The sequence below is a fragment of the Oryx dammah genome, unplaced genomic scaffold (assembly GCF_014754425.2).
Source record: "Oryx dammah isolate SB20612 unplaced genomic scaffold, SCBI_Odam_1.1 HiC_scaffold_28, whole genome shotgun sequence".
Lineage (NCBI taxonomy): Eukaryota > Metazoa > Chordata > Mammalia > Artiodactyla > Bovidae > Oryx > Oryx dammah.
This window is the reverse complement of record NW_024070212.1, coordinates 90053059-90079312: the sequence shown is the minus strand read 5'-3', so window position 1 is coordinate 90079312 and position 26254 is coordinate 90053059. Positions and strand designations below refer to the sequence as shown.

Here is a 26254-nt window from a genome sequence, read left to right as displayed (position 1 = left end):
GGTGCCATTGCCTTCTCCATTAGCTGTTATAGTACATGAAAAATAAAATTACCAGGCATGAAAAGAAAGAAAATATGATGGGGTCATAAAGAATTGGACATGACTGACTAAGCACAGCATAGCGAGGAGAAAAATCTATCTAAATTTATCCAGAACGGACAGATATTAGAATCATCAGAGAGGAACATTAAAAGTAATTGTGTTCTATGTGTTGAAAGTAGAGGCATGGAGGATAGAGGAAAGACCCAAATCAAGCTCCTCGGAATGAAAACAACATTGTATAAAATGAAAATGCATTATTGACATTAATGGCAGGTTAAAATGGCCTGAAATGAGAAGAAATAAAAGGCATCCAGATTAAAAAGAAAGAAAACTGTCTATTCACAGATGATATGATTTCAAGCATTACTGTAAAGCAACCAGAATCAAGACAACGTAGTATGAGTATCAAGATTGACAAATAAGTCAATGGAACAAATAGATCACAAGTATATGAATCACCATATTTTAACAGAGATGCAAGGACAAATGAAGGGCTTCCCTGGTGGTTTAGTCAGTAAAGAACCCACCTGCAATGCAGGAGATTGCCTACAATGCAGGAGACTGCCTGCAGTTCAGGAGACCTGGGTTCAATCCTTAGGTTGGGAAGATCCCCTGGAGAAGGGAATGGCAATCCACTCCAGTATTTTTGCCTGGGAAATCCCATGAACAGAGGAGCCTGGCGGGCTACAGTCCGCGGGGTCACATGAGTCAGACACAACTTAGCGGCTAAACCACCACCAAGGACAATCGAATAGAGGAAGGACTGTCTTTCCAACAAACGGTGCTGGAACAATCAGATTCCATGTGTGAATACAAAACAAAAATAATTTTGATTCATTAATCGTACCATATACAAAATTTAACTCAAAGTTAATCATAGACCTAATTATAAAACTAAAACACTGAGGTTGCCTCAGAACTGGAGAAGACGTCAGGACAGGTGTTCAGCTCTGTGAAAGGACTCTGAAAGCACTCATGGAGTTCCCAGGAGACTCTTCTTCCAGATGTGGTATGTATTGGATGTATTGGATAGCTATTCCAAATAGGAAATACTGATACTAGAAGTAGGTTGTCTAAGTTATACTTACAGTTCTGTCTAGGTCACAGCAGAATTCCCTTACTGTAAGTACATGCTGAATATTTGATTCCAAAACTGAGAGTAATTCAACATGGAGGATGAGTCGTTGGAAACTCCTGGATTCTTTTTCTAGGCTTTAAAAATGGCTTTACTGAACAAGTCTAATTGATCAGTTTATTTGCCAGAATCTCACCAGCAGTTAAGAGAATTCACTATTATTCAATCCAAAGTGATATTGATGAAGTTTAACCAATGAATGTCTAATTTATAAATCCTTGCAAAGAATTGTTTTACTTCAGACCTTCAGGATGAAACCAAATTGAACCTGAATCTTTTGGTGTCAATGGCTTTTCAAAGAAAGAGTATCTTTTTCTCCATTTGGAGAAATCCACTTAGACACTACTGAAATTTATCTAAACAAAAGAATGGAGCTTTTTTATCATTCCATTATAAAATGGAGTTTTTCTTGGAAAGGAAAAACCCTAAAATTATAAACACTCTAGAAGAACATATAATATAAAACTTTGTGACCTGCATTAGGTAATTATTCCTTAAACACGGCAACTGGAAGCAGGATCCATAAAAGGAAAAATTTGACAAATTGGACTTTCTCAAAATAAAACAATTTGCTCTTTGAAAGACACTGTTAAGGGAATGAAAAGACAAGTCATAGACTGGAAGAGGTATTTGCAAATGACAATCTAATAGAGGGTGTCTGCTTCAAGTATATAAAGATCTTTCAAAACCCAGGAATGGAGTTTCCCTGTTAGCTCAGTGGTAAAGAGTCCACCGATGCAGGAGACACAGGTTTGATCCCGGTCTGGGAAGATCCCATGCTGCGGAGGGGCTAGGCCCATGCACCACAACTACTGAGCCTGTGCTCTAGAGCCCAGGAACTGTAGTTACTGAGCCCATGTGCCGCAGCTACTGCAGTCTGGATGCCTTGGAGCCTGTGCCCCACAACGGGAGAAGCCACGGCAATGAGAAGCCCTAGCACCTCAGAGAAAGCCCGTGCAGCAATGAATACCCAGAACAGCCAAAATAAATTAAAAAAAATTAAAGACCCAATAATGAAAAAGCAAGCAATTAGAAACTGTTTGAACAAACTTTTCACCAGTGGAGATATATGGATGGCAAATAAGCACATGAAAAGATACTCAACATTAGAGAAATGCAAAGTAGAATCACCCTGAGATGCTGTTAGGACTTCCCTGGTGGACCAGTGGTTAAGAATCCATGCTTGCGCTGCAAGAGGCACGGGTTTATCCCTGGTCAGGGCCTAAGATCTTGCAGGTCCAGTAGCACAACCAAAACCCCCACAAACCAAATAACAGCAAAACAATGAGATGTTACCACCTACCCATCAGAACAGCTAAAATTAAATAAAGACCCATCTTACCAAGTGTAGGTAAGAATATGATACAACCTCTTTGGAAAACAAACTGTTTCATAAACAGTTAAACATACACCTACCACATCCAGCCATTCTATTTTCCAAGATAAATGAAAGTATATGTCCATACGAAGATTTATATAAAAATGCTCAGAGCAGCTTCATTTGTAATAGCCCAAACTGAGACTAGCCTAAAATCTATTAGCAAATGAATGGATAAATGGAGAGTATATCTCTTAAGCCTGGAATTCACAAATGATGGCATATCCATACAATGGAGTACTACTCAGCAATAAAAAGCAGTGACTATGGGCATGCTACAACGTGGATGAATCTCATAAGAACTATTGAGTGAAAGAAGCCAGAGAGACCAAAAAAAAAGTATATGCAGTATGATTTCCCTTACATAACATTCTAGAAAAGTGCAAACTAACCTATACTGATGGAAAATCAGTTCAGTTCAGTTCAGTCTCTCAGTTGCGTCCAACTCTTTGTGACCCCATGAACCGCAGCACACCAGGCTTCCCTGTCCACCACCAACTCCCAGTTTACCCAAACTGGGTTGGATTGCCATCCAACCATCTCATCCTCTGTCGTCCCCTTCTCCTCCTGCCCTCAATCTTTCCCAGCATCAGGATCTTTTCAGATGAGTCAGGTCTTTGCCTCAGGTGGCCAAAGTATTGGAGTTTCAGCTTCAATATCAGTCTTTCCAATGAACACCCAGGACTAATTTCCTTTAGGATGGACTGGTTGGATCTCTTTGCAGTCCAAGGGACTCTCAAGAGTCTTCTCCACACCACAGTTCAAAAGCATCAATTCTTTGGTGCTCAGCTTTCTTCACAGTCCAACTCTCAGATCCATACATGACCACTGGAAAAACCATAGCCTTGACTAGATGGACCTTTGTTAACAAAGTAATGTCTCTGCTTTTGAATATGCTGTCTAGGTTGGTCATAACTTTCCTTCCAAGTAAGTGTCTTTTAATTTCAAGGCTGCAATCACCATCTGCAGTGATTTTGGAGCCCCCAAAAATAAAGTCAGCCGCTGTGTCCACTGTTTCCCCATCTATTTCCCATGAAGTGATGGGACTGGATGCCATGATCTTAGTTTTCTGAATGTTGAGCTTTAAGCCAACTTTTTCACTTTCCTCTTTCACTTCCATCAAGAGGCTCTTTAGTTCTTCTTCAGTTTCTGCCATAAGGGTGTCATCTGCGTATCTGAGGTTATCGATATTTCTCCCAGCAATCTTGATTCCAGCTTTTGCTTCTTCCAGCCCAGCGTTTCTCATGATATACTCTGCAGTGTTTGTCTAAATATGGAAGTGAGGATCAAGGTAGGGTGAGAGTGAAGGATTACCAAGGGGCACAAGGACTCTTGAGGATGATGGACATGTTCACGATGGACATGAAATTATGTGATAGTTTCATGGGTATATATGTGTGTCAAAACTTATGAAAGTGTACATTTTAAATATGTATGGCTTACTGTTTATCAATCATACTTCAATAAACCTGTTTGTTTGTTTTTTTTTTTAAAAGAACTCACTGAGGGACACCCCTGATGGTCCAGTTGTTAAGAATCCACCTTGCAATGCAGGGGACACAGGTTTGTTCCCTGGTCAGGGAACTAAGTTCCCACAAGCCACAAAGCAACTAAACCTCTATGCCACAACTACTGAGACTCGTGCCACAATCAGAGAGTCCATGAGCCACAGTGAAAGATCCTCCATGCCACAACTGACCCAACGAAGCCAAATTTAAAAAAAAAAAACAAACCTCACTGAACTATACACTTAAGATCTGTTTATTTCACTAAATGTAAATATAACTATAAAGGTGTGTTTTTTAAATAACTTTTTTAAAAAGGAGGAATCGGTTTTTTTAGAAGAGAAATCACTCCTTTTAGAAGAGAAATCGCTCTTTTTAGAAGAGAAATCGTTTCTGCCTAGCCTGGAGTTGCTGGGTGGCCCACAGAATCCCAGAGACGGCTACCAGGGAGTACCAGTTTGGGCTGGTCCCCTCCTTCACTACTTCTCCAGGAAGCAGTGTCTTCCTACCAGAAATCTGGCTGGACTCTGAGCTTCTTACCAGCTCTGATGTATGTGGTTCGGTGAATTTAAGGATGAACGGAGAGCCCCAGGCAAACAGTGATGGCAGAAGGTTAAACCAGGCCAGATTTCCAGTCCAGACCCTGCGGCGAAGCCTGAGCCATTTTAAATTCCATTCATCTATCCCTGTGTATTTGCACAGAGAAGAACCTGTTGTACTTAACGTACTGATCTTGGAGCTGAGGCCAGGGAGGCTGGGACATGGCAAATATTGACACTGGCTGCCTGAGCTCTCTGCAGGCTGTGGTATTAAATCCCCTGCTCTGCTGATGTGAACCAAGGGAAGGGCCTAGCTGATCACCCTGGGCTCTGCGTCTTCCTGGACTAGCTTATGGAATGCTGTTTGGGAGGTTGCTACAGCACCTGCTTCTTTCTGAAAAGAAGAACCAATAAACCAGAAAAGAACAAACACCATTCTTCTGCAGCACCAGCCACCGCCTGTTGACAGGCTGCCTCCCCCAGCGTAGGCTCCAGCTTTCTGTTCTCGGGAGTCCTGGCTAAGAAACAGTGAGCCATCAAGGAGTGGGGGTAGTGGGCTCTGGGCTTAGGCCTATCAAGGTTTGATCCTGGCACCACCCTTTAAAAACTGTGTGGTCTTAGCCCAGCAACTTCATCTGTCTTAGCCCCTGTGAAGTATGAATACCAAGCCAGGTTCCTTTATGAGGATAAGATAAAATGAGGTACAAGAGCTAAGACATAGAAGTTTGCAATAGTGCTTGGCATGTACTAAATGCTCAGCAAATATTGCTAATATTTGTAGACAGGTACTGCTGCCTGCCATTCCAGTAAACAAAAAATGGTGCCCACTCTACATACCACTTCTGTAAAGATCAGACTGTTAGCCACTGCAGCCTCCCACCGATGGTGCACCATGAGGGGAATCCAGAATGGAGAAAACCAGGAAATACTCTGTGCTTTGGATACTGGCCCGAGACAGTTACGATGCATATGTAAAGAATGATTTCAGTGAACCCAGAGTTTTGTATCTTCCCATGCATAGAAAAGTGCCAAAATCATTCATTTGAGATGTCTTTTCTTTGTGATTAGCAGTAATCTTTTGGTGTTCAACTACATGTGTTTGTTTGTCTTCCCAGCAAGGAAAAAAAAAAAAAAGCTGTATAACTGGGCTCCTCCCTTATCTCTTCAGAGTGGTTCCTCAGACCCATCTGAGAGGCTGTCTCCTGGACTATAGTTTTCAGTAAGGTCCCTGAGTAAAACAACTTGCAACTTTTAGTTGTATATTTTCCTTCTGTCGACATACTCATTAAAGGCTCTGGCCTTTCTTCTGCTGGAAACTTTACTGTTTCCCAGGGGAATTCACCTTTTGGCTCTTCCTCTTCCCCTCCTGCCTGCAAAGTAGTCTGGTCATGACATCCATGTACAGAGGAAAGCCTTTGGAGGAGAGCCTCTGCAGCCTCTCTTCCAGAAAAGGGAAGCAAATGTGTTTTTTTCTGCTGAAAACCTCTGCCAGCACCCTGCATGTCCAGGGTAAGGCTCACCCCTCCTGTTCAGAATCCAAGACTCTTCTTTATACTCCAGCTGCAGGGCTGCTTCTCATGCCCTTAGGCTCCCTCCTTGCACTGGCACCCTGCAGCTCTTCAGCCTGGTCTGCCCTGTCTCTGGCTCCTCCATGGCCTTGCTCAGGGGTCACTGCCACTGGAAGCTTCCCAGACCTCCTGAAACTTAGCATGAAACAGCCAACTGCCATAGCTAAGTGTCTGGACTCCTGGTGTTGTCAAACCCACGTCCATGTGCCCGAGGCACAGTAAGGCCAGATGAATGGAAGTGTCAGAGTTTAGAGCAAAGAAAGGTTTATCCCACGGCCAAGCAAGAACAGGCAGCTTAGGCCCAAAAGACCCGAACTCCCCAGTGGCTTTCAGGGGAGCATTTTGTTTTTACAGGGGAGCATTTTTAAAGGCAACATCTGGGGAGGAAGGCTCCAGGATTCCTGACTTTCTTCTCCTTGGCAGGTTGTGAAGTAACAGTGTAGTGTTCCAGGAACCTTCACCATCCACCCTCTGGTTCTGGACAGTCTGGGGTCTAGTGCTCGTGCTAAGTATCTGGCCACCAGCCTCCATCTGAGTGCGGGGGTCTTAGCTGCTATGGAGCAACTCAAAGATAGGCATCAGATTGTTATGCTTATGCCTTGAGGAGGAAGTAGGACTGTGTTTTATCCCTGAACTATTATTACTTTTCTTTCTTAACTTTGCTGTTTTCTCGTTATTTTTCTTGCTTAACTGCTGTTCCTTTGTTTCTATATTCTTCACATCTCTAGTTATTAATAGTAACTGCTTGAGTCTGCTCTTTGTAACTTGGGAAAGACCTAGGAGACCAACTGAGAAATGAGAGGGTGAGGCACGGAAAGGCCTTTGTTCTGGGCTCCCCCACAGGCTTCTGTTTCCTTGCCTCTGCACTCACCAGTCGAGCACCCTTCAACAGGCTGCCTGGCCTCTCTAAACCTCGCACAAACACTGTACCCTATTGCTCTCCATCCTGAGGCCCATTCACAATCAAGTTTTTTGCTTTGTCAGTTTGTGGGTCTTCTCAGACAACTCATTTCTGAGTGTTAGGCAGGAGCCCACTTTCAGGCCCTGGGAAGGGGCCCCTCTTCCTGTAAAGGCCCATGGATGGGCTTGATTGGGAGCAGAGGATAGAATTATGTGCAACTGAGTGCCTCTGAGCATTTTTCTGAGAAAGCTGCAGCCCACTGAAGAAGCTCAGGACTGAATGACCACTGAGGTCTCTCCATCTCTCTCCCACAGGGGCCAACCTTTGCACCACCAGCCCCTGGCGGGAACTGGGCCTCTCCTGCAATTGAAACACCGAGGCTGACTGGTATTGAAACACCGTCAGGGCACAACCTTTAAAAGAATGGCATAGCCCTTGAGGATACAACACAGACCGATTGGAACTGTTAGGTCCAATTTGGCAGATTTGACTTCCAGTGGACCTCACTGTATACTCACATTAGCATGTGCTAAATGACACACCCACAGGTGCCATGACAGTTCCAAGGTTAACCATAAAAGGTCAAAAAGTGGATGGTGGGCCAATTCCTGGAAAGCTCCCCTTTCCCAGAATGGCTGGAAGAATCCTCCCATTCGTTAGCCTGTGAAATCACCCATCCCATAAAAACTAGCCGCCCCGTGTTTCAGGCCCTCCCCCTTCTGAGATGGCCCACGCTGTGTGTGTGAAGTATGTTTCTCCCAGGGCCACTCTCACCTTTTGAGAGGGACCACATTCTGTCTGTAGAATATGTGTCTCTCTAAATAAACCCACTTCTTACCTATCCCTGAATTGTTTCTGTGAAGAGACCTGAAGAACCTGAGCTTCATTAAGTCCTGAGATGAGGCGTGTGACCTCAATTAAAAGGCAGTGGGCTCAAGGACCAGCCTGGGTTTTGGCTGAGTGTGAGCCCAATCTAAGCTGTGTGGTTTCAGTGGGAGCTAGCAGAGGCTCTTGTTCCCATGGCCTCCCCTCGGTGACCTTGTTTTCAATACCTAATGCTCCGGGCTCCGGGAACATGTTGGCATGTGAACGCTGGGCATGAGCTGCTGGGCCTTTTCTTGTTCCCCGGGTTACGCTTACTCGCTCAGTTGTGTCCAACTCTTTGTTACCCCATGGTTCATAGCCCGCCTGGCACTCTGTCCAAGTGATTTTTCATTTCTTCCTCCTGAGGGGTCAGTCGGTTCCTCTGGATCAGTCTTTGGAACCGAGGATGCCTCAAGCATGCTGGCTGTGCCCCATTTGTGCTGCACTTGGAGAGAAACTCAGCCAAAGGTGCCAGGACCCAGGGCTGAGCCTCACTTGGGCAGGATCTCTGAGGTGTCCTGTTCCGCGAGCTGGCCCTCAGTTCATCTGAGTCAGAAATATGGTTACATCCTGGCTCTCCAAGTCCCCTCCTTGGTGCCCTCAGCCCAGCACTTCCTGCTGCCCCAGCCGTCCTTCCAGTGTGAGGGGCCTCCTCCGTGACACCTTCTTCTCCTTGGGTGCTAGGGTCCAGGTCTGTTCACTTCTGGGTGCCTGGCACTGGGCTTGGCACAGGACAGGCACACAGAGACTGTTCAGTGAGCAAATGAATTGACTCAGGCGGCAATGAATGAACTGGAGCTCACCTGTCTCTCAGATGTCCATTTTTAATTCAAATCTCACAGAAGACTGATACATAGAATTGATTATATTAATTTCCAACAGGGATATGTCTGTCTCCATCAACAGGAACCCTCTTATTAGCCAGATTCCAAGTCCATCTTTCAGTATAAGGGTGGGACACTTTCTGACCCTCAAGCTACATTTTTAAACCCAGAGACTCTGCCTCCACCCCGGCCAAGATAGGGTCACATTGGTAGCAGAAACGACTTTGGGGTTGGGACACCATGGACCATGTTTGAGTTCCACTTCTGAGCCTGACTTTGCTGTACGATCCTGGGGGCCACAGTTTCCTCATCTGTTTAATGGATATATCCATCCTTGCCTGCCTGGGTGTTGTAAAACTGGAATGTATGCCAAGAAACAGCTAGTTCACTCAGGCTTCGGGATTGAAATACAATCCTTACTTGAAGGAACCTGGGCTGTTTGGTTGGGCATGTGGTCTTGGGGTGAGGGTGGAAGTGGTCCAGAGGAGAGGGGATGGCAGGGGTTGAGGGCTCCTCAGGCTGTTCTTCCTACAGCTCAGAGCCTCCTGGGGTGGCTTTCTTGTGGCAGGGCGACAAGTACCCCATCTCGTGTACGTCTCATGTGATCCATTAGTGGGCCCCACTGGATTATTGAGCTGGGAAAAACACTGAGGCTGTATCCAAACCTAGAAATATCTGCCTTAGGTACCAAAGCAGCAGGAAGTGGCATTATGTACCATATATGTGCCATCCAGAAGGGCTAAACTTCTCAGCTTGGTGTTCAAGCCCCAAACTTTTTTCTCCAAGGAGTGACAAGGTCAGGATCTATAAGCCTGTCTTGGAGCAAAGGAGCAGCTTTCCTCTGTGAGTCGCCAGAGGCAGGCTGCAAATCAGGGAAGCAGGTTTCCTTCATCTTTGTTAGGAGCTGCCTAACATGGTAATGAGCTCCCCATCCCTGGAAGAATCCAAGCAGAGGACGAAAAACTTGAAAGCAGGAGAGGCAATTCCTATTCAGAGACAGTGGTGCACAGATTACATGATCTCAAAGACTCCTTTGGATTCATGGCACATGTGAAGGGTTAGCAGCACCATTCCAGCCAGCAGCCCGCTCTGGCCTGGGTGATTCAGTCAGGGCCAGGACAGGAGTACTCGTCAGACCAGTCGGAGCAATGCTGCACATGATCCTGGCAGAGGCTCCTGGGGATACAGCTGCAGTATCTGAAGACAGTCGAGGGGCAGCGCCACCACCCAGGGCCGCAGGGCGGGCAGGTAGTCCCTGGGAAGACAGAAGAACAGCTGGAATGCCCCATCCACCAGGGCACTCCTTAGCCCTGCAACTGGCCATAGCCCCCACAGCCCTACCCTATCTGACACAGGTTGACTGTATTCCTTATTTCCTGCAGAAGAGAGAATCTAGACTCCCCAACTCAGCTCAGAGCCTCCTGGGGTGGCATCCTCGTGGCAGGGTGACAGATACCCTGTCTCATGTACATCTCATGTGATCCATCAGTGGGCCCCACTAGGATTATTGAGCTGAGAAAAGCACTGAGGCTGTATCCAAGCCTAGTAATATCAGCCTTAGGTACCAAAGAAGAAGGAAGTGGCATATATATCGTATATGTGCCATCCAGAAGGGCTAAAATTCTGTGTGACTTTGCGTGTGACCTCAAGCAAGTCTCTCACCCTGTCTGAGCCTCAGTTTCCTCATCTGCTTGAGGTTGTTACTAAGAAAGATAGGCCAAGTGCCAGGCCCACGGTCAGTGTTCAGATATTAATGGGTGCCCATCATCTCCCATCCTCCCCTCTCACCCTAAATTTGGTCCCACCAGCCCACTTATGACTCCCTGAGGGAACCTCGCAGGCCTCCCTCCTTTACCCTGGACCCTGGGCCTCCAGGGTTCTCTGCTGCATACTCAGCCTCTGCCTGGTGAAACCCTGTCCATTGTTTAAGGCCTGCTTGAACACAGTCTCTTCTGAGAAATCTCCCTTGATGATTTCTTCTCCCCTCCCCTGCAACAAAAACCTCTCCAGGACCCCTGGCACTACCTTTAGTCACTAGCATGATATAAGTCCTGGGGATAGGACATATGTTTGACCCCTGGCTGCTTCCCAGCAGGACCTAGCACCAGGCCAGCCCCCAACAGTGCTCAGAACGTATTTGTGGGTTGAATGCCAGGGAAGAGATTGGAAGCAAACTATGGGGCAGTGAAAGAACTCAAATCTTAGAGTTGGGAGACCTGAGTTCATACCCAAGCTCCCTCTTTATCACTCATTTTACTAAGTCACTTCTCCCCTCTGGCCTCAGTTTACCTACATATAAATTGGGGCCAGTGATTTCTGCTCTGCTTTCCTCACAGGATTGTTGGGTGATGCAGAGGAGATGAGGGAAGCCCAGGTTCAAACCCCAGTTGGGCTATGTATGTACTCTTCTTGTGACTGCCTTCTGGGCTCCCTGGCTTCCTCATTTGAGACCTTGAAACTAAGCTCCCCACCACAGAAGAATAACTCTCTGGAGGGAACCACTTGTAGTGGTAATGAGCACCCTGCCACTTGAGGCATTCAAGCAGAAGTGGAAAACATCTTCCTAGAATGAAAACAGGGGATGCAGGGGGAACCTCAGAGATTCTCTGGTTAACTTCTGCCCTCTGGCCGCTGCCTGGCCAGTTGCCCAGCCCAGCCTGTGCCCAGACCCCCACCTGGGCTCAGTTCATCTGAGCAGTCCCCGCAGTTGTTGATCCCATCACACATTTGGTCTGAGTAGATCCAGGAAGCAGGGTCTCCACAGTGAGCCACGAGAAAGCCGGGGAGGCTCTGGGGCACAGCTCCTACAGAGGGAGAGATGAAGCAGGAGCAAGTCCACATCTGGCTGAAGTTCAGGTATAGCCAGGCTGGTACATTCAGGCTGCAGGTGTCTCACAGCTAAATGGAGGTAGATTGTCCTGACCAGCCTGGCAGCTGACAAACCCAAGGTCGCTGAGCATCCAGGAAGGGCACAAGGAGAACGCAAGAAGAATGTTTCCTGGGGAGGAGGTCAGTCAAGGGGAGAGGAGGGTTCTTTCCCTGTTCATTCAACAGGATGCCCAGAGCTGCTCCTCCCTTCCTCACTCCTACTCAGCTCTTGCTCCTTCCCATCCACACCATGTCTTACTCTGCTCCTCCCTCCAGAAATGTCCTTCTTGACACTCGTCCAAAACCATCCCACCTGCAAGTCCAGGTTCAAGTTCCTTCACCTCCAGGAAGCTTCCTCCAACTGGAACACAACAAAAATAAATGTGGAGTTTCCCTGGTGGCTAACCGGTAAAAAAATCACCTGCTGGTGCAGGAGACACGGATTCAGTCCCTGATCTGGGAAGATTTTACATCCCATGGAGCAACTATGCCTGTGAGCCACAACTATTGGGCCGGTGCTGCAGAGTCCAAGAGCCACAGCTGCTGAGCCCACGCGCTGCAACTACTGAAGCCCCTGCACTTAGGATCCGTGCTCCACAACAAGAGAAACCGCTGCAGTGAAAAGCCCGAGCACTGCAACCAGAGAGTGGCTTCTGCTCTCTGCAACTAGAGAAGCCAGACCAGCAGTGGAGACCCAGCACAGCCACAGATAAATGAAATAAATACTTTTTAAAAAGAATAAATGTGAGGTCTTGCACTTGGATCCCGGAACTCAGGGGATGTGGGTTCACATGTTTTGTGAGAGGGAATCAGACACCCTTCTTGAAAGTGGGTTCTGTATTAGACAGCAGTGTGACAGGGCTACCAAAAATTAACACAAACTCAGGCCACATCACTAGAGATATAACCCAGACTTAGGAGGGGAAAAGTCTTTGTTCTTTGGACTGGGCAGAGCCAACCGGAAGTGTCACGGATGCTTCTGGAGCTAGTCCAGGGAGAGGGGCATGGGCAGCTGGTTTCTGTTCTGTGGATGCTGGTGGAGTGGGAAAGACCAATCACAATGGGGTGACTGGGAGTTCAGAGGGTAGTTCAAGGAAGAGGAAACTCATGCGGGACAACAAAGCAATCTCCAATCCATGCAGTGCCACCATCATGGGAAACAGATTGACATGTGGTTCTTGGAGGGCAGGGGTTGATGAGAGGTTACAGTTGGAACCAGCCAAGGGTGCTATTGGGAGGTAGCCCTAAACTCAGTACAAGTCCCCATTGGAAAACCAGAGTGATAGCAGCGGCTGCCTCAAGTTGTAGTGAGCTTCTATCCTGGGAGTGTGCAAGCAGAGGCTGGGTGGCAGAGGGGGTTGGGGCATGAGCTGGAGCATGGGCTAGATGAATTTAAGGCCTCTTCTGGTCTTCAGGGCTCACGATGCAATGACCCTCCCCTCATAAGCTACCCCGCCCCACTCACTCTAACTCACCCATCTCTTTCCCTCCTCTGGCAGCTGCCACACTCCTCTCTCTTGAGAACTGTCAGGTCTAAGGTCTGGGATTAGACCTTCCCATCCATTCATTGGTTGATTCACTAATTTCATCATTTATTCAACAAATCATTCCAGATATTTCTCTGTGCAGAACCCTGTTCCAGGCCCTGGGCCCCAAGATCAAGCAGACTAGGTTTGCCTCACAGGAGTTCACAGTCTGATGTGGGGGGCAAACATGCCAAATGAGAATGACAATGAATGTGACTGGGGCTGGGACACAGGTAAGCACAGGGGCTGTGAGAGTCCAGTAAAGGGAACTTCATCTAGTTTGTGGAGAAGGCAATGGCACCCCACTCCAGTACTCTTGCCTGGAAAATCCTATGGACAGAGGAGCCTGGTGGGCTGCAGTCCATGGGGTTGCTAAGAGTCGGACACGACTGAGAGACTTCACTTTCACTTTTCACTTTCATGCATTGGAGAAGGAAATGGCAACCCACTCCAGTGTTCTTGCCTGGAGAATCCCAGGGACAGGGGAGCCTGGTGGGCTGCCGTCTATGGGGTCGCACAGAGTCGGACACAACTGAAGCGACTTAGCAGAAGCAGCATCTAGTTTGGGAGTCAGAGAAGGCTTCTTGGAGGAAGTAACACTTAAATTCTGCCGTGAGGGTTGCATAAAGTTTCTCCAGACCCAGAATGGAGGCATTCCCTTGTGTGGGCATATGTGTGTGCATGTGACTGGGACAGGGTGGGAGAAAATGTTCCTGGCAGTATACAACCAAAGGCATAGAAGCACACAAGGGTGCCTGGTACGTTCAGGGTGGTCGAGCTTCAGTCTGGCTGCAGGGAGAGCTGGAGTTGGGGCAGCTCTCAAGGGGCCCTGGCGTAGGTACTCACGGCACAAGGCCTCCTCCTCGTCCTCGCCACGGGCACAGGTGCGAATGCCGTCACAGACCCTGCTGGCCGGGATGCAGCTGCTCCGGTCGTTGCACAGGAAGCCAGTTCTGTTCATCTGCGTCACACAGGCCTGGGCCCCTGAGTGGGTGGGGCCAGCCCCGGAAGGGTCAAGGGTGGTGTTCACAAGGGCATCACCAAGTTCTCCCCACTGAGCCCCACCTGAGCTGGAGCGAGGGGCCGGGGCCACAGGGAGGACCCTGAGCTCGGCGTTGAAGACAGCGTGCAAGCCCCAGTTCAACCATTTGCCTGCTGTGTGACCATGGGCAGGTGACCTGACCTCTCTGTGCCTCAGGTTCCTTGTGTCCAAAGTGGGGAGCATAGCACACACCCTGTGGGACTGCTGGGGAGATTACACAAAAGTCTCTGTGTGAATAAGCCTAGAGAGAGTGCAGAGAAATTCATGGTTCCCATGTCTATCGAACAACCATCTCACGGGAAGCTTCTCAGGACAGGCCTCAAGTTAGTGATGGGGTTTTCATGGCAGGGCTCCTGGTGCAGGTGAGGGTGTCAGAGGCAACATCCTGGGGCCAGCTAGCGACCGTTATGCCACAGTCCTTATATCTGGGACAGCTGTACAGGCTGCCAACACCTTCACATTTTTATTCTATTGTTTCCCTGAACCCTCCTGTGACATGCCGTCACTAGCCCGATTTTATAGATGAGAAAAGTAAGACTCGGTGAGGTTCGAGAGGCCTGGCCACACAGCTAATAACCAGGCTGCTGCCTCTCTCTTTCTTGAGGTAGGGCTGCCTCCGCAGTGCCCAGGAGTGGTGGGGACTGTCTGAGTGTCTGTCCCTCTGAGAGTCTTCCCTTTGTCCCACTGCGTGGAGCACCCAGCCCTGGGGCTGCTCCAAAGAATTAGGGAAGAGAAACTGACAGAGCAGCCTGGAGGTCCAGTTCTGCGGGTTGTGCACGCAGACACACGTGTGTGCGGGTTGGAGGTAGGGGTGAGTTTATGTGGGTCTGTGCGCGTGTGAATCACAGCTCATCTCCTGGAGCTGCCTCAGCTAGTGTGAGGGGGCTGGCTCTCAGAGGCACATTGTCACACACACACAACTGCCCACAGACATACACGCTTGGACACACTTGCACAAACACAGACATGCACACACAAGGGCAAACACACACAGATATGTACCTGCACATACAAACATGTGCATACACACAGATGCTTGCACACATGTACACAGACACTCAGGTGCATGCATGGAGGCAGCTCTTCCTGTGTTCACATCTACCCGCAGTGTCCACGCACAGGCACGAGGGTGCCGTGGATTCTACCCCTATTCTCACTGTGTTCCCTTAGCACCTCCTGCTAGGCAACAGAGACATCTCTCAGAAAGGTAGGTCTGGTGACATCCCACCTCCAGCTAATTACTTCCCATGGCTCTCTACATGGTGACCTCCTTCCCCAGTATAGCCTTCGAGGCGCTGGGCCCTGGGCCCCTGGCCCTACCCGCTGCCCTGTCCATCAAGCCCACTGACCTTCTCTTCATATTTCCTTCCACCCCACACATGCTGTTCCCGGTGCCTAGATGCTTTTCCTGCCACCCCCTCCACCAACAAACCCCGCTTTCCCTTCATGCTTCAGTGCCGTTCACTTCTCAAGGTGCCCATCCTGACCCCTGGACTGGCCAGACCCCCACCCCAGACTCTCAGAGCTCCCACTAAGCCTGCCTTAAAGTGCTTATTGGGTTAACCTTTGTGTCACTCTGCAAACTGTTAGCTCCACGAGGTCATGTTTGGTGTTGGGGCTCACTGCTGAAGCCTGCCTGGCCTCAGGGATGTACTGGACAGGTCCCTGTCCTTTGTGGTTGAGACAGACACACAGAAGGACAACACCACTCTGGGTGATTGGGCTTGGGGGAGAGGAAGTGTGAGAGAAACAAGGCTCCTAAACAAGGCAGGTAGGGGAAGGCTTCCTGGAGGAGGTGGCATCATAGCTGGGTCCACTTCAACAGCTCAAGCTACGGCTGTGCAGATGGAAGCTCAGAGATGTGTGCTTGTCAGTATCAGTGTGTGTCTACATGCACCCTCAGGAACTGTTCAAAAGTCACTTTGTGGAGAAGCCAGGCAGGATCAGTTTCCCCCATCGCTCTGTGTTCCCGCCACCCTCCCAACAAGTCTGACCCACTCTCTCTTGCCCACCCTGACCTGGTGTGCGAGGTGGGGGTCCAAGGATGGCGACCAGTGTGATCAGAGCTGCAAGAGTGGTCAGCAGGAGCATCAGGAAGGCTGAGAGGCAGGCCCCTCGGCGTGAGCAGCAGCAAGGGCTGCAGTTCGCTGTGTGGGGTGGGAAACCCGTGATGGAGCAGCCAGTCCCCTGCCCTGAGCCCTACAAGTGGTCCCTCTTCACTGGGGTCCTGGGGTAGGACAGGCTTCCCTGGAGGAGGGCGCTCCCAAGCCCACTGAGAGGCTCTCAGCTCTGCCTGTGGACCCACCCCACCAAACGCCTGGGCCTGGCCCACATCCAGTAGCTGGTGAGTGGCAGTGGGGATGAGGGCCCCAGGTCTCTGCTCCACCCCCTAAGCCCCGTGTCCTTCCATGAGTCTCAGGAGATGAGGAAGGAGACACGGACACCTGCTTGCTGAGTTCCTGCCCTAAGGCAGAAGCCAAAGCAGGCCCTTCATGGCCATTATTGCATTACTCAAGACAACTTTTATTTTACAGATGAGGAAACTGAAGCTCAGAGAAGGAAAAGTCCAGGTCCCCTTGTGTGGAGCTGTTACGTCAGCCCACATCTATTTGCTGCCAAAATTGGCGCTCTTTCCATGGTGTCAACTGATTGTTCATTCTGGAGCCTGCCAGGATGCTGGTTGGAACCCCAGCTCTACCACTTCTCAGCTGGGCCACACTGAGAAGCCCCCTTTACTTCTCTGTGCCTGTTCTCCTCATGTGGGAAATGGGGCTCCAATGCCTGCATTAGAGTTGTTGAGAGGACTGAGCTAGGTACTGGAGCAGAACAGGGCTTGGTACATAGTGAGTGCTATAAAGGTTCTAGCTACTATTTGTCTTTATTGAGCGTCTACTATGTGCCAATCTGAAATGATAGTGACACCTTTAACTGACTTTGCTCCTGAATTTTTTCTGGCTTTTGAAATAGTGAAAGAAATCTTATTGGGGACCTACTAAGTTCCCTGGTGGCTCAGATGGTAAAGAATCTGCCTGCAACATGGGAGACCCAAGTTCAATCCCTGGGTCGGGAAGATCCCCTGGAGAAGGAAATGGCAACCCACTCCAGTACTCCTGCCTGGAGGATCCTGGCAGGCTACAGTCCATGGGGTTGCAAAGAGCTGAACATGACTGAGTGACTAACACTAGGTGCCCTGCTCTGTAGAGGACGCGCAGGGAAGCTCTGTAAAAGCAAGCGCAGCTCTGATCCTTGCCCTCCAAAAGCTTGCAGTTGTACTTAGAAGACAAGGTCTGGACACAAAGAGAAGAGTGTGAGGACTCCTCCGTCCCCCGGGGACTGTTATCTGAGGGAAGGGCAGGAGCATGTGTCCCCAGAGGTCAGCCCAGCAGCAGGCACACGATAGGTGCTTTGGGAAGAACCCAGTTCGGGTCAGTTCAGGTCTCTTCCATACAGTCCACGCACATTTTCAGAGTGGCTTGCTCTGTGCTGGTCCATCAGTCAGACCAGTACCTGTACCCCAGCAGCTCGCAAAGCCAGGTGACCGAGGTGCTGAATGGGGTGTCCTGGGTGCTTGAAGGAGGACGGGATTTCCGTGGGCGGGTGAGGGGAAAGTGCAAGGAGAGCGCAGTCCAAGTAGAGGGCCCAGGAGGGTGGAGGTCCCGATGGCATGTGGGGGACAGCAAGTGTGGCTGAAGCCCAGGGTGGGTGTACCTTGGGAAGGGAGACATATTAGGAGACGCAGCATAGATCGAAAGCCCACATTCCTTGCAGCCTTGGTCAGTGGCTCCCTTGTAAACTCGGGTAACCAGGGAGACAACGAGAAGGCTGGCAAGGAGAAGCATCCTGGTCGGTCGGCCAAGCAGCTGCTTCTCAAATATTTGCACAGCACAGGTGGGGCAGGAGGGGTCACAGGAGCATCTCGGGGTCCATGGCCAGGTAACGGTCACACTTCAAAGCCTGAAAGCCCTTAAGTGCTGATCCCCCTGGGGACAGATGGGAAAAGGAGGCCATTATTCCATGCCAGGTCCTTCATGAAGCAGGCTTGAAATAAATGACACCACAGTGGAGCAAAAAGATACTGGGGCTCTGCAAGCCGAGGGACCCTAATTTGAACTTGAACCCTGCCTCACGCCTCGCATCCGTGCGGGATCCCAGTTTGGCTGAACCACCCGACCTCACGTCACCTCAGCTACCTCATCTGCTATTGCACCTAACAGGAGACCCCCTCGGAGCTGACCATTGGGTGTAGAAGAGGCCCCATGGTGCTGGGCACACAGTAGGGCCTTGATCTTTGATAGCTATTAATAGTAGCTGCCTCTCCGGGTCTCTCCCCTCAGTGGTCAAGTGAGAGTCAGGATTGGACACATAGTAGGCGCTCAATAAAAGTGTTCTTTTCTTCTTTATTCCACAGAAGCACACTGTCCTGGTCACTTGGTGAGCCCGTGGCCGAGAGCAGGTGCTCAATAAACGTGAGATCCCTCCCACCTTATCTCTCAGAGGTAGAGACCCACCTGGGTCACCCTGAGTCAGGGACTGGCCTCTAGAGCTCTTTCCTTTATGGGTTTTGGGGGCAGTGTATGTCTGTGGGGTGGGCAGCACATGAGCCTATGCATTTAGCAAATGGCCGTCAGGACGGATGGCCGGGACACTGGGAATGGATGACCTCAACAACGGGGCAGAGGTCTGAGAGACAGAGGGAGCCTTAGGGAGCTGCTTTTGTGTCTCCATAGCAACAGCCCAGCATCAAGGGAGTCCCACGTCGGGGAGGGGCTGGCCCCAGGTCCCCCGGCCTTTACCTTCCCCTCCAGGGAGGGCTTTGCTTCCAGCAGCAGCATTGCCATTGGTATCCCCCTGGCCAAGAGAACAGAATGGTGGGGTGGGCTGAGGTGAGGGGAGGTCCAGCCTCAGGGGGCTAAACTGAAAAGTTTTTCAGAAGCCTCACAAGAGCCTTGGGTGGAAATACTGGCCCTCCCTCTCGGCTGCCCCACACCCATGTCTACTTTATGTTCCCACACTTTTGCCTGTACTGTGCCCTTTGCCTGGAAAGCCTTTTCCTCCAGTGCCTATTTGGCAAACGTTCATCCTTCAAACCAGCTCAGGGGGTACCCCCCTTGGAGAAGCTCCCCAGGCGCCCCCCTTAATGTCGATCATTCCCTCCCCTGGCCTCCTGTCCTCTCCCAGCTCTCACCACCTGAACCATGTACCTGGTTCACCTGTGGCATCTCCCTACAACTTGGTAGAGAGCCTCCGGGGCGGTGGGGGACCTCAGTGTCTCCCCTCTTTACCGCCCACCCTTAGCCTGGGCTTTGCCCCGCGCCCCGCCCCCTAGGTAAGGAGCCGTCTTGGGGCAGCTCTTACCTGGGGGAAGATCTGGTTCATGTCTCTGGCCCCCAGCTCCAGTCTCCGGCCCTGGCAGTGCAGAAAACTCGCCAGGTTCCCGGCCTGTCACCAGGGGCAGCCAGGAGGAGGAAGAAAGGAGGCCTCTCCTGGCCGCACCCTCCCTGTGGGAAGGCTCCTCCCAGGCTGCCTCCCGAGAAGAGGAGAGGGCAGGAGGGCCCTGCTCCGGCCTGGCCTCTTCCCACTCTGCAGGCTGACAGCCACGCTCCAACGCCAGAATTCTCCTTGTGAGAGAAGAGCCTGAGGTTCAGAGAGCGAGAAACTGCCCTTGAGTCACACGGTGCAGGGTTGAGAGGGAAGCTGAACCCAGAAGTTTTCCAGTGTGTGGTTTTTCTCCACATCGATGATGAGATGGAGGACGTCAAGTCCCCCCAGCTGCATGAAGATCCAGGCGGAAATACCCAGAATTAAGGTTCCAGTGGCTAAAAAGCAGGGATCGTGTTTCCACTGATGTTTGTTCAATGAAATACATAATCTATGTGGAAAGAATATGTATTTTCCACTAAAATGATAGGTCACTTAACCTGAGTTTCAGCTTTCTCATCTGTCTCTCGAAACTTCTTTTCCCCTCATTCCTGAAGAAAGGCGGTGCCCCCATAGATGGATCTCTTTGTCCTCCCCGCTCAACACCCAACACACCTAGAAATACACATACATCTGGAATCACACTGCAGGGGCCCCCGACCTCACCAGATACTACCCAACCGCTCTTCCAGGAGGCGGTACCGGTCTGCGCCCCCATTAGCAGTGGCGAGTGTCTGTGTCCTCAGCCTTGAGAGTGTCAGCCTTTCTGACCTCATCCGCCTCTGGTGGGTGTGAGATGGTGTCTCACTGTGGTCTAGTCTGCGTTTCTCTAGGAACTCCTATGCGCACCGCCAGCTGCTAACATGCACTGAACGCTTGTCTCGTCACGTGCTGCACTACAGGTGTTACATATGTTAACCCGCTTAGTCCTCCCGACCACAAATGATGGAGACTATTATCATCTCCATTTCACAGATGAGGAAATTGAGGCACAGAAACATTGTTACTTGCCCAAGGTCCACAGCTGAAAGGAGGCATAGCTGCATTATAGACGTGGGTGGCTGAAAAGTTCACACATTACCTCTACCTATCTCCTCACTTCTCAAAAATGTGGTCCTCGGACCAGCAGGACCTCATCATGTGTGAGAGATGGAATCCCATCCAGGCCCACCAAGCCAGAACCTGCATTTAAACAAGAGCTTTAGGAGGTTCAAATGCTTATTCAATTTGAAAAGCCCTGCCCCGGCCCATGCTGTAATGTTGCCCTCTTAAAATATATTGGTCGTGTGGATTTCTTCCCTCGTGAAAGGCTTTTTCCTATCTGTTGTCCATTTTTCTATAGGTGACCTATCTTTTTCTTATTGACTTATGGGTTTCTTTATGCTGACTTTGAATCCTTTGTGGCATGGATCAAACACATCTCTCCCAGTATGTAGCTTGTCACTTGCTTAGAGTGATTTCTGCTGGCTCCATCCACCTTTCTAAATCCATCTTTCTTGTCCAGAACCAGACAAGAATCTCATTCCATGAAGCCTTCTCCAACTCTCCCCACCTCCTCGGATTTGCCTTTCCCTATTCAAAAGCAGAGACATCACTTTGCCGACTAAGGTCCGTCTAGTCAAGGCTATGGTTTTTCCTGTGGTCATGTATGGATGTGAGAGTTGGACTGTGAAGAAGGCTGAGCGCCGAAGAATTGACGCTTTTGAAATGTGGTGTTGGAGAAGACTCTTGAGGGTCCCTTGGACTGCAAGGAGATCCAACCAGTCCATTCTGAAGGAGATCAGCCCTGGGTGTTCTTTGGAAGGAGTGATGCTAAAGCTGAAACTCCAGTACTTTGGCCACCTCATGCGAAGAGCTGACTCATTGGAAAAGACTCTGATGCTGGGAGGGATTGGGGGCAGGAGGAGAAGGGGACGACAGAGGATGAGATGACTGGATGGCATCACGGACTCGATGAACGTGAGTCTGAGTGAACTCCGGGAGTTGGTGATGAACAGGGAGGCCTGGCGTGCTGCGATTCATGGGGTCGCAAAGAGTCGGACACGACTGAGCAACTGAACTGAACTGATACTCCTTATGGTCTGGGGCTCCATCTGACCCTGGCTATGGCTAGCGGAGATCCTCTGCCCATAAGATCAGCAAATCTCAGCTTGTCAGACAAACTTGGGTTTTTATTCTGATTCTGCCAAATTAATACCTACCTAATTTAAGGCGGCAAGTCACAGCCTCTGTTTCCTTATCTGAAGAATGGAGATGAGAATACTTGCCTCAGAATTTTGTGGTTAGAATGAAGTAATTCATGTACGTGAAGGTGTTCTGCACCCTAGGAGAGTACAATATTGTTTCTGAATGGCTTGGTTTGTTTATAATTACAAAGAGATCTGCTTGCGGTGGGGACTACTTTGTAGTCCAGGACGCAGCTCAGGGTTGGTCAATAGTAAGTGGGCACCACAACTAGATTGACCCAGGCACCTGTCACATCAACTTTGGGACCTGCCTAGAGGTGAGGCTCAGTCCCTGCTTCAGCACCTATCACTGTACCTTCCATAACTCTGAGAGTCCTGGCTGGATGCCTTTCCTCGCGGAGACTCTGTTTCCTCAATTCTAGCACGGAGACGATAAACCCCATCCTGCTTTCCCAGAAGGATGCTGTAAAGACGCATTGAAAGGTGGCAGTGAGAGCACTCTAAAGGGCTTTGCAAAAGTCATGGGGAGTCAATGTCCAAACTTCATCGTGAAATATCTAAGTAGACGCTTTTACAAGATAGCATTGTAATATTTCTCAGTGCAGATGAACCAAATTTTGACACATGCGTACTTAAGCATCATGAAATTTTCAGATGCGGGGCTCCAATAATGACTGCATGATGGTATCTCTTGAGGTAACGTTTTCAAGAGTTTTTATTGAAACCTTTCATTTCTAATCAGTTGCTGATTTCTTCCCACCCATGCCTTCAATTATTGCTACAATGTTGCAAAACAATTCAAGTATATAAAACATATAATAGTAAAATAAGCCCAAATCATTTAGAAGTGAACAAATAAAAATATTATACTCTCAAAATAACAAAGTAAAATTAGACAACCCCTAAAGCAGAGGTTCAGTAACTTGGAAGAGAAAAAAGTTAAATATTTTCACTAACTTCTAACTGAAATACAGCATGTCCTTTAATTATGAACACAGTCAACAATTGATAGTACTGTGAGCAGTTCCTGTGACTTTATCACCGACAGAAATCAGATATTTTCATATTACAGTTGTTACCGAGATTTCAAAATAAAATTTGAAATAACTTTGAAATTCCAATAGTTTTAGGACCACCACTGCTACTGCTGCTACTGCTAAGTCACTTTAGTCGTGTCTGACTCTGTGCGACCCCATAGACGGCAGCCCACCAGGCTCCCCCGTCCCTGGGATTCTCCAGGCAAGAACACTGGAGTGGGTTGCCATTTCCTTCTCCAATGCATGAAAGTGAAAAGTGAAAGTGAAGTTGCTCAGTCGTGTCCGACTCTTAGCGACCCCATGGACTGCAGCCTTCCAGGCTCCTCCATCCATGGGATTTTCCAGGCAAGAGTACTGGAGTGGGGTGCCACTGCCTTCTCCGCTAGGCCTTATTTTATGTGTTAATAAAGAAGTACATATATATATAATTGAAAAATTTTGAAAATAATAATTGTATTTTAATATGATTAGTTTTCTTTGCAATCCTTTATGCTTGGTTTTATGCCTCTGAAAACATTATTCTGAGGAAGAGTCAGTCCATAGGCTTCACCAGATTATCAAAAAGGTCTATGGCATGAAAAAGGTCAAGATCGCCTGCTCTAAACAGATAATTCATTAACATCACAGGAAGAGAATACTTAATAGTGAAATAGTAAAGCTGACTTCAACAATTATACATTTCAGAGAAGGTATACAAACAGCGCTTCAGAATTTAATTATTGCAAAGAGTCACAAAATCTACACTAACTGTACAATCTAGCTTCTCACAGAAGGCTGCGTTTCCCACTGTCTCAGTCTGCTGTCTCTGTCACTGTACATACTGTAGGATAAGGGAGTTTGAGAAGGCGAGGTTCGGGAAAAGTGAAAGAGACCAGCACTTTACAGGAACAGATCACGTTTAATACAGCAAGAAGGGGCAGGAGTCAGATTAGTGAGCTGCTGCACTGACCTAAGAAAATAGTAAGTATATATAGCCATGTATGTGGAAATCTACTGTCTTAAGGGGGCCTGTTCTTCTCCAAGGTTGTTTGGAGTCGTTATCTCTTAAATGGCTAGGGCAAGGAATTCTGGAGATCAGCCAGAGGCTGGACTGGCTGGGAGCTGGGCTAATCAACCTTAATGTCCATTTTTTTTTTTCTTCAGGTGAGAGAGTTTTTTGTTTTGCATAGAGTGGTGGGAAGGACCCAGAGGGGAGTTTTAACTCCAGGCTATTTTGAGCCATGTAACTTTCCTTCACATACCACCAGCCCTAGACTCTAGTCTAGAAGTAGAAAGAAAGATAAAATAGGTAGCTTCTACTGATGATACTCAAATGCAAACATAAGCTGCTCTGCATCTGGTAATGTGGAGGCAAGGGGTCAGGAATACCCTGGGTTAGTAGAAGCTGGGCTGGCACACCTAGAATTTGAGGACAATAATAAGTAGACCAAGCATTGTGGTTTAAAAATTTAGCCCAACGTGAAGTCTGGTAAGAAGCTTAGGAGTCCATGGGACAGCCTTCCAGTTTGCTTGGCAATACTCAGATTGTGCCTATGACCCAATGAGTAGGCTTACCATCCAAACAATAATGTGGAGCAACAGAGAGCCTTATACTTAAGAGCTCAAAAATATTAATATATGTGAAACAAAATGAAATAGGATTATTGGGCATTAAAAAAACAAACCAAAAAAACCACCCTGGGAAGCAAATGGGATTTCCCATTTCTCTGTGGCTGGATAAACACAAAACTTAACAGATCCTGGAGGTGACTACAGAGCTAAGACATTGCTGTCCTCTCGAATGCCCCTCTAGTCTATCAGGAGCGCTGTTGTCCAGCACACTGTTCCAAAGCACTGCAGCTCTCGTGCTTAAATCCTTTCTGTGCCTGCCATCTTGCTCAGGACCAGGTCCGGGTTTACTAAGGTCCTTTATTTTGTGGTCTGTCCAGCCCCATCTATTGCTGTTTTTGCATGTGCTATCTCAGGCTGCTAAACCATTTGCATTTCCCCACCTGTTGCCTCTAGGTGTGAGCATGCTATCCTCACTGGTACACTGCTCCCTGTATTTTGTCTGGCTTTCCTTCTCCCTCTAGGTTTAAGCTTGGGTATGACTGAAGTTAGGGGTCCTCCCACAGTACTTCATGCTTATCTGGTCATATCACATTAATAACAGTTTGTCTCCTTTAAAATCTGAGCAACCAGAGCTGGGTACTGGGTCTTTGTTGTTGCAGTCCCATCATCCAGCATAGAGCCTGACACTCAGGCTCTCGAGTGGTTGTTGAATGGTTAAACTGTAGATCTCTAATAGGATATCTTGGCAAAATCACTGCCATGGTGTGGTGACAATGGGGACATAGCTGAGAATTTTAGATTGTTCCAAAGGTTGGTGGGTGGGCTGACTAGCTTTATTAAAAAAGGTCTACAAATTTCTGTATTAATGATTCCCCTCATGTGATCCTAAAATGCATAAGAGCCCACAAAAATTATAATGGGAGTTATTTTACGTATTTAAAAAAATCACAGTGGAAATGGCACATTTACCTAGAATAAAGCCACACAGACTAATAATAAGGGATAAAGTTGTTTGCTTTTTGCTGAGTCAAAGTACCAGGTTTCAACATGCTAATACGCAGCTCAGATTGGCAGATAACACATAAGGATTTCTAAGATCAATAGACCAGATAATCTGTTAATTTCTGATTTATAAAAAATGTACCGTATCGAAAGGGTATCCATGACGTTTTGTGTAAAGATTGGGAATCTTTGGCCTAGATCATTCATTAGGATTACTATCATCTTTTTAATCATCTGAATCAACGTATCTCTTAGACCAGGGACCTGAAACAAGGAGGACCTTAGGAAGTCCTTCTGGCAGGATTAAACCGATGACTCAAGAGTTTTGATGATTTGCATATGAGCAAAGGCAAGCTTCTCAAGATGTTGTGTGGTAGGAAAGGTGATAGATACCTAAGGGAAACCAAGCAAAGTTGGGTCCACCGAAAGGACCAAACTGTTACTTTAGGAAAAGGGGCCAGTTTTGTTGCTTTTGTTGGAATTTTCAAGTCAAATATTTTAATACTGTATACATGGGGGGGAGGGGGTGGTAATTTTTCTTTGTTAAAGTAAAATTGTTTTTGAAAATGTCTGGTTAATCATGCTAAAATAAAAAGACTGGACATAAATATTTGAGTGCCTACCAAATAGAGGAATGATTGGGTATTTCTACATAAAAGGAGCTGTCTCATAAACAAGAGGGGAAAGTTTGTCTAAACTTGGATCAATACTAAGAGGAATGAGGGTGTCTCGGGGTACCTCATTCAGGAAGCAAAGAGAAACAAAACCAAGGGAAGGTGGAAGAATATAGGATAGTCATATAGCTGCTCTTGTTCAGGTTATCTTTAGTATTATTTTGTTTTTATAAAGGAGGCCTTTCCTAATTGTA

General features: G+C 48.2%; 1 protein-coding gene across 6 annotated transcripts; it reads right to left on the bottom strand.

Moving 5' to 3' along the window:
• Positions 1 to 8720: 8720 nt before the first annotated feature.
• Positions 8721 to 19660, bottom strand: LDLRAD1 (low density lipoprotein receptor class A domain containing 1). Of its 6 annotated transcripts, XM_040231089.1 has the most exons (7): positions 19548 to 19660; positions 18986 to 19040; positions 17293 to 18172; positions 16211 to 16339; positions 13997 to 14134; positions 11432 to 11560; positions 8721 to 10011 (listed from the first exon to the last, which is right to left on the bottom strand). In XM_040231089.1, exons 3-7 carry the CDS (start codon positions 17333 to 17335, stop codon positions 9860 to 9862), a joined length of 591 nt encoding a protein of 196 aa, XP_040087023.1. In that variant the 5' UTR covers positions 17336 to 18172; positions 18986 to 19040; positions 19548 to 19660; the 3' UTR covers positions 8721 to 9859. The 6 variants fall into 6 exon arrangements, with proteins under 6 accessions (XP_040087023.1, XP_040087022.1, XP_040087025.1 ...); XM_040231088.1 differs by lacking the exon at positions 17293 to 18172 and having other exon boundaries at positions 19548 to 19653; XM_040231091.1 differs by lacking the exons at positions 16211 to 16339; positions 17293 to 18172 and having other exon boundaries at positions 19548 to 19653.
• Between the last annotated feature and the right edge of the window lie 6594 nt (positions 19661 to 26254).